This window comes from Pezoporus flaviventris, unplaced genomic scaffold (genome assembly GCF_033815535.1).
Source record: "Pezoporus flaviventris isolate CSIRO_AGI_PZ_B2104156 unplaced genomic scaffold, CSIRO_AGI_Pfla_v1 ptg000005l, whole genome shotgun sequence".
NCBI classification, from domain to species: domain Eukaryota; kingdom Metazoa; phylum Chordata; class Aves; order Psittaciformes; family Psittacidae; genus Pezoporus; species Pezoporus flaviventris.
Window position 1 is genome coordinate 11,642,118 of NW_026892553.1, and position 14,190 is coordinate 11,656,307.

Sequence of the window (14,190 nt, forward strand, 5' to 3'; positions counted from 1 at the left end):
AACCATGCCACCCAAGGCCTCGTCCAGCCTGGTCTTGAACACTGCCAGGGATGGAGCGTTCACAGCCTCCCTGGGCAACCCATTCCAGTGCCTCACCACCCTAACAGGAAAGAATTTCCTCCTTATATCCAATCTAAACTTCCCCTGTTTAAGTTTTAACCTGTTACCCCTTGTCCTATCACTACAGTCCCTAATGAAGAGTCCATCCCCAGCATCCCTATAGCCCCCCTTCAGATACTGGAAGATACTGCTCTGAGGTCTCCACGCAGCCTTCTCTTCTCCAGGCTGAACAGCCCCAACTTTCTCAGCCTATCCAGAATTAGAAAACAGTAGCCAGTGGAACTCACCTACTGCCAAGAGGAAGGCTGGCAGTTTGATTAGAACTCTTTTTTATTTATTTCCCAACATTAGTATTTAGCTAATCTCTTAGTGCTGGCTTTCAGTACCACTTGGTGGACATTTTTAACTTTTCATGTTTTATTCACAGCACTAATATGGCTCATTATAAATGACTAATCTAATGCCCTGATCCTGCAATGGGATTGTGTCAGTAATCTGTTTTTCCCACAGTGAGGCTTCCTGTGGCTCCAGGAGCCCTTCCAGGCTGATTAGGGTGCAGGACAGAGGCTGATGTGACAACAGAAGTTTATATAAGCCAGTACGTACATGGAAAAAGAAAGAGTAATTGAATGGTGAAGATTGAGATAAATCCACCCCAGTTATTAATGTATAATGTTGCAACACGGGTTAACTGTCATTTCCTGTCAAGTTTGCATTATCAGCAGTTGTGCAAACTACAAGACTTGAAGGTTTAATTTTGTCTTCTTGTCATTTAATCCTTAGTCTCTGCTGAAATTGCAAGATAATGATGTAAAACATTGGAGAACAGTGTTGAATCATTTGCTCAATTCCTCTCCTATGCTGTGTATCAGAAATGTCATTAAGCTTTAAGCAGACTTCTGATGTGAACAAGTTTGTTAACAGAAGCTCAAGCTGGAACCTGTGAGCAATATTTTTTTTTACCCTTCTTGCATGATAATGAAAGAAATTCCATCAATGAAAACGTCTTCCATTTTGCAATGCAAAAGATTTAATCAGTTGAAGTTCTCTTGGTAAAGTGGTGTGAGACTGACCTATGGGGGTGAATGACCAGATGTATTTACAGAGACTTGAAGTGGCAGTTTCACGTCAGGAAAAATGCCAGTACAGTAAGTCAAGTAAAATCATACACATTTATGCTGATGTTTACAGACTCCAGGTCTTCCTCTTTTTAAAGGGATCTTGCTTTGCTTTCTTATTTACAGTCACTGTTAATGCGCTGGAAGGAAAAGACTGCAAGGAATCTGTCAAGCTTATTGCAGAAAGCACTAATCTCTCAGAAGAGCAACTTGCTTTCCTCATTTCTGGCATGTATACCCTCCTGCGAGAGGCGTTGAGACTCCCCTTATCAACTTTCAAACAAGAAGTAAGTTCTGGGAGTATTTGGGAGTCCTGATAAGTTAAAAGCTGCATTAGGTATGAGTTACAATCTAAAACCTATTTGCCAGGGTGGGGAGCTACACATAAAAATGTTCCAAGTTAAAGTGGCTGGAAGAAACTGTTAAAAATCTAGAGGTTGTTGTTTTATTTGTTAGATAGGTTTACAGTGAGCTTCTTGGAAGAGTATTTAAGGTTTGGGAAAGAGAGATCTTTTTCTACTTCAGCACCTGCACTGTGCATATTTGTTTTCACTCTTAAATTAAAACCCCAAAAGAAACTATTGCAAAGTTTTTTCCTTGGCATCAACTCTCTGTTACCATAACCATGTGCTCGCACGTACTGCTCATTCTGTCCACACTCACAATTCCTCATATTTGTCTGCCTGCCTTTCTTCATGCTTCTGCCGTAGAGGAAGGAAGGTTGCATGGCTGGAACAGTGGAGTGAAAACTGGGAGAAGGTTTTCCTGCTTCTGCTATGGATGTTCTGTGTGAATATGGGTACAGATGACATGTTTCTGACGCCTATCCCTGCTTCATGACTATTTTCTTTTTCATGTTACTTTACCTTACATTTCTTCTTTTCTTACTTTATGTGAGTGAACCACTCCTGGGCTTACAGCACTGTTCTCTTCTTTAAGATACTGTTTTCATATTTACCCAGGCATGCTGGAAAATCTCACATATTACAGGAAGCATATTGAAAATATGCTTGTAGTACTCAGAGCTTATCTTTCACCACTTCCTTTCTGTTATCATAGTTTAAACGAGTTACTGCAAAACATATTTGAGAATAAGGGTATGTAATTAATTACTCTGAAAAAAGAATGTTATGGATAGCTACATGAAGGAAACAGCAGGGATGTTGTTTCCAAAAATAAAGGCTTCCAACAGATTTAGGCCTTTAAAATTAGTTTCTCACTACTCAATTGAAGGCTTCTGGAAGTTCTCCTCAATATGTAACCTGTCATTTCAATGCTACTGGCAATGGAGATTAAGACTTTTGGGGGGAGATACCAAGATACTATTAATTCACCAGGTAAAAAATGCTCTTTTAAGACTACATCCTGTAGAATCTCACCTTCTTTGTCTTTCTAGGTTTTTAAGGAAGACCTAAAGGAGCTCAGGTATGCCTATTTATGCGTACAGAATACATTTGTTACCAAATGTCATGTGAAGCCAGAGGTGTTGTGTGAGACTTCAGTTAGCACCTAGCATGAGCAGTAAATTTCACATGCTGGGGAGAGTTGTCTAATTTAGTCTGTAATGTAGGTTATGCAAATGTGAGTGACCTTCTCTCTGCCATCCCCACCTTGCACTGCAATATCTTTTAACATGTTTGGTAAGGCATTTCAGAAGCTAAGAAACTGCCCTACTTTTTTTCCTTCTTTGAAAGGCCAGTGATAAAACGTTCATGACATTCTACCACCTTGTTCAGCTCTGATCTCTCCTGCCCATTACCCCAGAAAGCATAATGATGTTACAGACTTCATCAAAATCAGTATCAGCCTTTCCAGAGCATCTCTGAGTAGAAGTTCATATCCTAAAAGCTAGACCTCAGATGATAATCATCTCTATAGATTTTCCCTTATTTCCATATTCAGTAGCAAGGAGAGAATAACAGCAGTTGCTGGTTTCATCTGTAGAGAAACCTCTGCACCAAGGCTCAATTATTTTAAAACGCTCATTTCCCATAACTCTCAGCATCCTGATTCCCACCTAGGAGAAATAGATCAGTATGTTTCTAATTCTGTCTTTTTTCATCCTTATTTGTCTGTTAACCTGCACATTGGCTTTCTCCTCAGACTCTGTTCTGCAGAGTCATAGGCATAACTAATTTTGTGAGCAACTTCAGGCAAGTTAAAGCTGCAGATTTAGACATGTAAGTGGTGAAAGGTGTAACTGGGGCCATGATGAAAGGTGCCTGGCTAGTTGGTACAATTTTGCCTGCAGCTCAGTGCTGGAGTTAGCCCTGCCTTTTGTCTTGTGAGCTAAAATGCAAGCTGCTTCCTCTCCCAGGTCACGGAGTTCACACCCAGGTTAAAGTAGGTAAGAAATTGAGGAGTTGCTTTTGACCCAGTGGGAGCTGGTGTTATTGAGGTGTGCACAGGCTGTGTTCAGTGTGATTAAGGGATAATGAAGAGCGCTAAAAGCTCCATGCCGAGTTCTGTGGGTAAATATTCCTCTGTTGAGCCGTGGAGAAAGTTGGTGTACAGGAGTGCCGGAAGTCACTGGCTGGGCTGGCTGTGTTACACTGACTGTGTCTAGAAATACAGATTCCCAGGCCTCCATCCCTGTCATTTGACCACACTTTCTGTCATGTGCATGAAGAACACACATAGTGAGCAGCGGTGTCTTGGCATTATTGGCACCCAGTTTGGGCAGGAAGTTTGCATTTTTAAGGCAGAAAAATGGCTTATTCTGCTTTTTTTTGTTGTGTTGACTTTTAAAAGCGTTGGGCTCTGAGCCAAGTTATTTTTTTTTCTACTTCTCCGGCATTCTATTTTGTTTTCTTCAGTGAAAAGAAGTAAACTCATATAAAGTTTTTTAATTGTGTTTCCTGGTGATGCAGCTGGTCTTGGCTTCTATTTTTGGTGGAGAGAGAGGCTGGAGTAATGCCCACTTCTGATTAATTACATCAGTACTATGAGTTTCACAGGGTTGCCATTCTATAGGCCCTATTTTTTGGTCTGACTGGCTCAGCCAGTGAGAAGAAATTCGCTCTAAACTGTGGGTACTATTTCCACACACAACCCTCAGGTTGTTTAATAACGTTATGGCTTAGGCAAATAACATAGGATTGAGACATCCCCGTATCTTCCATGCCCTTTGAGTCCCTTCCTCAGAATGTCCCTTTGAAAACTGATTGCCGTCTGTAGTTTAGGCCCGAGCTGTGCCATGTTCTGTGTCTGATCTGCTTAGTATGTGACTGGCCTCATGGAAGTTGTTAGAGGCAGCACAGAATTTTTGGCAAAATCATTAATTGCCCAGCAAAAATAATGCAAGCTCCAGGGTAGCAGTAGTGTGTCTTGCTTACTAACACTTGCCCTTACAGTTGAGCAATTATTGTGATAGGTATCATAACAATCATATTACAACCTCCTGTATCCAGCTATTCCACTACATACAGAGGATACTGGGTCATCATCAAGCTGGGTTAAGTGATATGCTTGCAGGGGAAGTATAAGTAATGTTTGCAGAAATAAAGTCATGTCTCTTCTGAAAGACAGACAGACACATGCAGCCAAAAAAGCACTGTCTAGTTCCTCCTCCTCACTTCCCGCTTTGCCTCAGATGACTACCTTGCTAATATGCATTCAGTTTTATCCAAACACCATTTAAAAATGTATTTTAACCCCGCTTCTTCCATTAAGAATTAAAGTGCTGATAATTGCTGTTTCATCTTCCCACTGTGTGAGTTGATGAGTTGTTTTTTCTCCCATCATTAGACACTGTAAGCCCTTTAGGACACATAACTTCCCTGTTTGCTTTGATTTTCTTTGCTATACCGCTGTGTATCTCAAACCACTGGTGAGTAATGTCTCTGGGCATTGATGCGTGTCAAGTGCTGGATTGAACTGTGGCAACAGCAGTAGCTCTCTCACTTGTCCAACCTGCCTCTCTGTAGGAGGTTATGGTTCCTGTGGCAAAGACAGCTGAACAGATAGTGTTTTCTCTGTAGTCTTTGCAGTTCACAGCCTGATAATATTGAACTGAAAATCAACAGCAGCTTGATTGTGAGGCAACAACAGTGTCAGAGGAGTGGTAAAGTACTGGAGAGACACGGGGTGGATGGGGTGAAAGTTAGGCAACCAGTTCTCATGGTCCCCATCAAATCTGTGTTTGTCCTCCCCATCTTAGTTATGCTTCTTTTGTAAATAACCTTAGCTACAAGGGCCTCTGTTCTTGCTTTTGTGGGGGCAATTCATTCCATCTTCTTTTCATTACACTTCAGGTGAAAGTGAAATGTGTAGGTTTCGGTTTCTGAAAGCAAGAATTGCTGGCCTGCCTTCTGCACTTGGCAGAGCCGTCACTAAAACTTTTCTTGACTGAGAGAAGTTAAGCAAATACCATTGCCATACTAGGTAGGACAGGAAGATGTAATACCATTTTTAGGGTTCTTGATATAAAAACATAGGCTGTCCTTTTGAGAGCCTAGACTGAGTCAATACTGAAGTGCTTATGGCAGTTTTAAGCGATGGAAGATGGAAAATGATGACACATTTTTGTGTTCTGTAATAGATTTTTTTTGTTTTGTTTTGGTAGCTAAGGCCATATATTTGTGGTTACAAATAAACTTAACTATTTTGTATTGGTCTTCTCTTTAAGGATACCAGAAGATTTCATTGTGGACTTTTCCAGTATAGTCTTTGGAAACAGGTTTGTATCTTCATGTATCTTGCATCGTGCAGGCAGCAAGGTTGCACAGAGCTGTGCTGATGTAAGTCCCAGATCTATTGCAGGAACAGCAAAATTCTCTAAATTAATATGAACAAGACTTGTCCCATTATTTTGATTCAACGTAACATGATGTCCCTCATGTGTGGCTGTAAATACAGTAAGTAGCTTTCATGCCAATTTCCAGTTTGTCTGTGATAATCACCCATCAATTTTTATAATGTTCTATAGGCTCTGTAAGGTGCATCAGTACCTACAAATGAAAATGCATTGTAGAATTAAGCATTTTAATCATTGTTATCATTCAATTTAAAGCAAAGTGAAAGACCTGCTTTGTTGGGAGGCAAGCTATGTATGCCTTTTACATACTGTGGTTTATGGAAGCATTCACAGCATTTAGTCAAATCTTTATGTACAGTTGAATTGGGAATTCATACTGGGTGACTTGATGACATGTATGAGATATCAAGTGCTCTGATAGCTGTAATTCATTTTCTAAGCAGTAGCTCCAGAGGAAGTACTGAATCAAGAACTTTTTGAACCACTTAGCTCTTTTGTCCCTTCTAGGGATTCCTTTTTTCTATATGGTTCTCTGCTCAACCATATTCAGTTTATTTTACATCTAGAAATTGCTTGGAATTTTTGCATATGCAGAACTTTTCTCCTTGAAACTTGAGGTCACTCAGAACATAGCATCACTAACCCAATGCTGCTTCAGATATTCTGCATGGAATCCCAGTAATGATAGTTGTGGTATTTCAGTTACCCTCAGAAGGGTCTGAATGCTGCTACCAAAGTTAAAAACATTTTTCATTTCCTTGGTTAGGATCTTGGCTTAAAGCTAAAGGTTCTTGGAGTAAAAATAAATTCAGCTTTCTCATCTTTTTCTTGCTCTTCTGTCTGAATTATAGGTGTCAAGAATGCAAAATTCATGGTTGCAAAGTGGAAATATTGTTTGTGGTGGAGAAAGAGGATAAATTTAGATGTCATTTGAAGCATGCATGATTGTCTGTTTTCAACTGCAAAATCACGATGCTGGAAAATTTAGCTTTTTCTCATTTCAAAAGCTGTGATTATCCAGTGTAATCTTGTTCTGTGTTTTGAGACCAGAGAAGAGTACCTCAGATTTGATTTCTAGACAGATCTGCTATTATAATCTTAAATGTAACACTGAATCATACATACGCTTATTGAGTTGTAAATATATATGATTGTGATGGTAAGAGAAGTATTAGCATCTGATCAAAAATTCAGTATAAGCTAGATAACCCAGAAAAATCCATTTTTAATACTTTTCCTGGCATCTTATCCTGTTTCTGCGATTTTGCTCACTAAACAACAGCTCTGAAGTACTGGAAATTTGACATTTGTACTTCAGTGTCTCCACAGTTCCATCAAGCTGTGTAGACCAAAAGGAAAGAAAAACTTGCCACATTGACACCATAAAATAACCGCAGAAATTATAAGGTTTTTAAGGGAAAAGATAACCCTAACTTCCCCTTCTCGGAATGTTTGTAATAAATGTAGTGCTTTCTCCTTTTAATAGTGTATAGTTTTTACCAGGAGGTTGCATTCTGTGTGCCATTTGTCAGCATTTCACACATAGATATATTTGTTCATTCTCCCTGTTCAGTGGCCTGCTTGGCATGTCTTGTTATGTGAGTAGGGAACCATCCAGAATTTGTCTTTAGTTTAGAATCGTTAGGTCAGCTGGTGCTCCACATTCTCTAATCTTTCATTTTCGAGTGCTCTTCTGTTGCATCCTTTGGCAGATGATGTTCTTGTCACCAGGTGTATCATCCTTTCCACATATAATTTGGATGGTCTCTGACTGATCCATGGTGCTTTACTTGTTCTAACTTCTGCCTAGGCACTATGTACTGACAGTACATTGCAGCTGTTGGCACAGAGTGTTTACAAAATGTAATTATAGTCTGTAGGTTTTGGATATAAGATCCATTGAGTCTTTTTTACTCCATTTTGCTTTTCCTCTTAGAACTCAATGGCTTGATTAATGGCCTGCATAATTTCTGTATGTATGTTGGCCACTATATGCACATTCTGTCATCCTTGCAGGATTCTTGCTGTCCCAGCTGTGATCTTGTCCAGGCTTGGAAGGTGCTGACAGAAGCTTAAACTAAGCTATAAAAGCTGTGACTCTTTCTGAGGGAGTGGTGCTAAAGTACAGTCCTGACCAGAACTAAAGCTTTGTGGTTTAGCCACAGAAATGCTGTAGCTTAACAATATTCAGAAGCTTCACCTCTGTTTGGGCATTGCTGATCTTCCCCACCACTGCTAACTAAAACATCTTCCTATTTTCTCTACTCTTTCTTCCCCTGAAATACTGGTGCTGCACTGAACGGATTGTCTTCCATTCATGGGAGTTAGCGTGCCTTAAGGAAGCGGTGGCCGTGTGGCTATTTTTAGGCATTCCCCAAACAAAGCAATGCTCTGGCAGCAGCTGCGACAGAGGGAAAGGCCTGTTCTTACTGTTTAATCCTGCTAATGACCATTCTAGACTCCAGCTCCTCATGGTTGCACCCAGCTGTGGTAACCTACTTCCTATCCTGTATCTGACAGTGAGTAAGAACCAGCTGATCTGTTTTTTTCTGGTCATTCCTTTACCATACTATAAGGAATGTGTCACTTCTCACACCACCCACCCCTCCTAAGCACGCACACACACACACACACACACACACACACACACCCCCCAAAGGAAAAAAGGATGAATTCTTTCTTACACTGCTGTTGCTAAATGCAAGAGTGTTGGAGGATCTCAGTCTGCCAGTCCTGTGGACCTTACCAAATCATTAATCCTTCTGGGAAGTTTCTAAAGGCACCAGCTAACTTGCACACAAGAATCTGAGTTGGGGTGTTAAACTGTCATTCCTGCAATCCTGGATTTGTTCAGAGAGGATTCCTTTCTGATGTAAAGTCTCTAATTAGATTATGTCTAGCACCATGGATAAAGGATGTAACAGTTCTTATCCTGCCCTTAGTGGAAGTACTGGAGTAGCTTTGAAATGTACTGGAAATAACTTCAGGACACATGGGATGAAGGTACTTCTGCATGTATGTCTAAAAATGAGTGGTTGTTACGGCTGTGTATCAGATTTGGCTTGTTAAATTACTGTGAGCTTAAGATGCTGTTAAAATTTCAAAGATTGTCAACCATCTGAAGCTGAACCGCTGTCAACTGTATCTCCTCACAGGAATAAACTGAGGCTGGATCAGCCTCTTTGTTCCTGCAGTATGTGTAATAAAGTCAGGCCTTGGCTTCTCACATGTTAAACTAGACAAAAATCTTGAAGATTGTGCAAGAGTTGGCAGTGAGCATTACGTAAGGACTTCAGAGTTTGTAAATTGTGTTGGCTTAGCAAGAGTCACTGTGATTATTTTTGTAAGTATGCTTCCAAGTATACTCTACTATTACTGTATTTTTAAACATTGCTGCTTGCTAATACCAGATGCTTTCTGCTGAAGGAGCACAGTGACCTTATTCCTACTTGTTTGGTCAAGTCACCAGTTTCATCCCTGCTTGCTTTGTTCCTGTTGGATCTGCATGAAGATAAAGATCCATTTGCAGATCCCTTTCTAACCTGCACAGTTGTATGTAATTGAAACAATAGAAATGCCAGCCATTACAGTGACTCTTGCTGAACTTTAGAATGACATCAGTTTACTGGAATTACACAGAGTCACTTGCTCTTTTTTAACATGGTCTGTAGTTAAGCATAGAAAAAGTGGATAATCTGGGCACAGCTTTCCTAAATACACAAAACTTCCACTCATTGAGACCTCTCTAAATGATGATAGATGTAGGAAAGAAACAAGTTTCAGACCAGTTTGTTCTGAGGGATCTTATTTTCTCTTTAGATTGTTGTTTGTTTTATGAGTTTACTTTTCAGTCTTCCATTTCTGATTTACTCTGTAGGCGTCCCACTTCCGAAGGCACAGCAATCATACAAGGAAGTAGGCTGCCAAGCGTCCAGGACTTCAGGTGGAGAGTGGATGTAGCTATATCCACAAGGTATAAAAGAGAATCCTGCATGACCCTAGAAATTACTTTGCCTAAGGACTTCTTGTGCTGCTTAAAAATGTGAACAGTGTTAAAATGTACCTTCTGTAAGGGACTGGCATGCAGCATTAAAGGGTAAGATATGGAGGGGATTTTCTGAACAGTGCAGAAGTCAGTTTGTATACAGGTTGCTCCTGTTAACATGGGTTGCCAACAGGCTGCTGCCTTCATCTTCTACTAATGTTACTTTTGAGCTCCTTATTTGTTTTGATCTCTAAAACCTTTTTGCTAAGAACCATTTAATTGAAAGTCTGAGTTTCTTTCAAAATTTTGAAACTTGATGGAGCTGATAGAACTCCATCCACAGGTCCTCAGATACGACGGAATAAATTAGACGGATTGACCCTCACACAGCCAGCCAAGCTCTCACTGGAGCAGGGAAGGGAAATCATCTATACAGCTTCTCAAGCAGACTATCATTTATTTCTGTGTTGCACATGATAAATAAAATCTCATTACCTGTACAGTCTGCTATACATAGTACAAAGAGATGCTTCAGAACAGCACCTTTATGCTGCCATAGTTATGCAACTCGACAGTGATCTCCTAGTTTCTTTCACAAATCAGGAGCAAAGGTCTTTGTAATCATACTGTCTGTGCCTGCAGTGAATAGCTTCTTGCCATCTGCCACAGCAGAGGCAGCTAGGGGATGACTCTGGCTAGGGCCAGAAGGAAACAGAAACATGTTGTCTGTGCTGTTCCTGGTCTTTGTCTTGTTCTAACCAAGACAGACCAAGGTGAAAGAAATTAGATGATGATCCAGTATTTGTCAGTAGCATACATTGTTAGCATGAGTGACTTCATATTGCATACATGAGTACCTGCATCTGAGGGAGAGTCTCTTTCCCACCATAGTTGAGGCACCCATGCATCAGGGATGGTCTTCCTGAAAGCTAGAAAAAAGGCTCCTGAGTGAAAGTTGTAATGGCCACAAGCTACTAAGAGATGAAATGCTGTGAACACTGTTGCATAGTGATACCTGTAAAAACAGGTACCACCAGGCAGAAAAAAATCTGTACTTCTAAGAGAGCAAAATGTACAGATAAACGTCCTCAGGCACAGTGCTTGCAAGCTGCAGGCAAATCCTATGATTTGTTTTCCAAACACTGGAGCAATACACTGTCCTTTTCTATTTTCCTTCCTCTTACTTCCTTTCCAGTCAACCTCCCCCCAGGATTTCTTGCTTATCATCCAGCAGCAGCCTCTGTGAAGAGGTATGGCTTCTGGCTGTAACGCCTTTCAGTACCTGACCAGGCTTTGGCAGGGTTGGTTGATGAAAGCTGCACAAGAATGACTCATTTCCCTTTCTTGGGTCATGAAATAACATCCCACAAGTTTAGGATGAAGACTGGAAGAGCCTGATTCCCTAAATGAGATGGGAGTTGAAAGTATTGAAGGGATGGGAAAGATTAATGCAACATGGTAAACTACATAAGAAAACTCTGTATTACTAGCAGTGGTTGGTTAGCTCTTACCCTTACCATAGTTCCACTGAACTATTATTTAAAATTAAAATTGCTCCTAAAGTCACAGTTACTAAACTATTAAAAAGATTTGTAGTCTCAATACTGAGGTAAACTGGACATGACTTCCATGCTCCTGAGTTGCCAGCCAGGTGCAGGTCTCCGTAATTGAAATTACTCATGTTCTATGTAAAGCCTACATGAACCTCTCAACTTGCAAATGTACAGTGCTGTACTTATCCCACTGCCCATGCCTATTGCTGTAATACTAATCATGTAAATAATTTCAGTTCACTGGCCCGTGCACTTCAACCATCCATTCTAATGATGCTGAAGCTTTCAGATGGGACAGCTCATCGCTTTGAAGTAAGTCTGATTACCATAATAATTTAAAAAGAAAAAAAAACCAAAAATCATTGAAGTTCTTTTTAACAGTTTTTAACGGTTCTTTAGTGTTTAAAGTGTTAAAGCTTTTGTAAACAGTACATTATCATTGGTTAATTTTCTTTGGAATCCTTCATGCTCCAAGTAGCTGCATATATACCAAAATGCCACCCAGAATCATTTTATACCTTGTTCCTACACCCATATTGCTGGAAACTCATTTGTTAAAGAGCATTAATTACTAAAAACCACTGTTGTGTAATACCTGGTTTGACTAAGAAATAGGGGGTTGTTATCAACTGCAACCTTCAGACCTGATGGTGGTTCTTGGGGTACACTGGGGTAGTTTATATAATGTATGATACACTTCTAAAATGGTAACATTCTCTTCTGGGGCAGAGATAGTTTTATTCTTCAGTAAAGTTCTTGCTGCTAGAAAGAACGTAAAAAAAACTCTTTGCTTTTTTCCTCAGAATTAGTCAGTGGCAGTATTCCTGACGCTGTACATAAAGGCTTGCCAGAAGATGGCATAAACTCTTCCATATTTTTAACTTTTGAAAAGGAATGCTACTTGTTCTATAAATAACATGGTGGTGCATACAGGAATTCAGTGCACAGCAGGCGCTGTTACATTTGAACTCTCTAAAGATTTTGGCTTCAGTTCAGGCGTTAGTAGTAGTCTGGAGGAAGCACCAAGCGCTGTGGGTTGAAAGAGGAGGACTGATTTTACTTTTACAGTGTTTCACAAGCAGGCAATTATTGAGGAAGGTACAAATTCAGTGCTACATTGCAAAGTGTTGAGATCAAATGCCCTTGCTGTGGACAGTCCAGCTCAGGGCATCCCATACGCTCTGAGGTCTTCCATGGAACTGAAATGATGCCATGGACTTCAGGATAACCCTTTACAACAGGGTGAGTTTCACTTGTGACAACTAGTAGATATTCTTAATTGTTTAGTCTTGAGTCTTGTATATATGTCAAAAGTGAAAAGGATGTGATGCCTTCTGATGCATCTCTGATGCATATGGAAAATGTAAATCAGATGTTGGATTCCTCTCACACAATTGGTATCTGTGCTACAGTAGGCAGAAGGATTACGAAGGACTCTGTCAAAAGAACTGTGTGTCTTCAGTGTTCTCAAAGAAGTAAATTAGGCAGTGCTTTGCAGAGCAGCCTGGGACTAGCTAGACTGCTGCTGCTACTCACATGAGCACGTGTTTGTGGTGCACTAACATGTCACCCAGTCTGTGCCTGCACTCAGATGTGGTTCTCTGCCTTAGCAGGTAACAGATTTCTATGCATTTGGCTTCTCAGGCTTGAAGTGGTAAAGGGAAGTCCATTAGTCTCCTGCACGACTGAAAATGTTTTGTATACTTTAATCAAAACCTTTGGCCTTCCATATACAGGCAGTGCCCTTTGCTCTTGAGGTTGCTGCCAAGTCCTCAATTGCTTTCTCTTACAAAGTTCAGACAAGCAGAATATCTGGAATTTGTTGCTTGAGAATTCTTTAGTCTCTGCAACCTTCCACATCTTTATCTTTCCTTCCAGTCCGTAACTCGCTTCACCACAGCAGCCATCAGTTTACATTCTAGAGCACATCCTTTCTCATATCAGGCAGTGTAGAAGATGTATTAGGTAGCTGTCATTTCTGGGTTTTCCCACTCTCCTTTTTTACCTGAATGATTTCCTTGAATTAACTGCATTTTCTTAACCTCAAATCCTTTAAGTCTGAAAAAAAAAACCTAAAAAAGTAAATGGGGCTGGCACTGTGGCATGTCCCAGTCCTGGGCATGTCCTTGTGACAATTCCCAAGATGTTTCATATTTCCTAACATGAATATTCTGTTTCAGGTGCCAGTTGCAAAGTTTCAAGAACTGAGATACAACGTTGCCCTTATACTGAAGGAAATGAATGACTTGGAGAAAAGGAGCGTACTGAAGATCCAGGACTGAACACTTTGAAACTGGGAGTTTACAGAACAGATATGAAAACACCCTCAGTGTGTTTGGTGAATGGCAAAGCAGGGAAGCGTCACCACTTTGCCTCTCTGAACTTTAAAGTGGCATTTATGGTCATTTATGGTGTTTATGATGTCTGCTGTAAATATGTTTTCATTTCAAGCGTTAAAAGCACAAGGTCTTTTCGTAAGACTTAGGAAAAAAACAAACCCAAATCTATGAAAAAGCATAATGCTGTTTGCAAGAATTATTGCATGATTCATCAAAACATTTTTTAAATAACTGTCTTAATAGATGTAGGAGTCATTTATTTCTGATTGTGATTCATCATTCTCAGTATTTTTGAAAGCCTGCTACCGGAAGCCCCGTCAGTGTGCATCAGAAGAAAGCTCTGCAGTACCTCAAATAAAAAATACAACAACAAAAAACA

The 14,190-nt window shown here is 40.2% G+C and overlaps 1 protein-coding gene across 1 annotated transcript in view; it reads left to right on the forward strand.

Annotated features, from left to right (window-relative positions):
* Positions 1-14,190, forward strand: part of COMMD5 (COMM domain containing 5) — a 17,406-nt gene extending 3,216 nt beyond the window's left edge. Inside the window, exons 3-8 of the mRNA XM_061446387.1 lie at positions 1,305-1,465; positions 2,575-2,603; positions 5,806-5,856; positions 9,812-9,907; positions 11,709-11,784; positions 13,653-14,190. Coding sequence (XP_061302371.1) covers positions 1,305-1,465; positions 2,575-2,603; positions 5,806-5,856; positions 9,812-9,907; positions 11,709-11,784; positions 13,653-13,754 — 515 coding nt within the window. The 3' untranslated portion in view covers positions 13,755-14,190. The remainder of the gene's footprint in view (positions 1-1,304; positions 1,466-2,574; positions 2,604-5,805; positions 5,857-9,811; positions 9,908-11,708; positions 11,785-13,652) is intronic.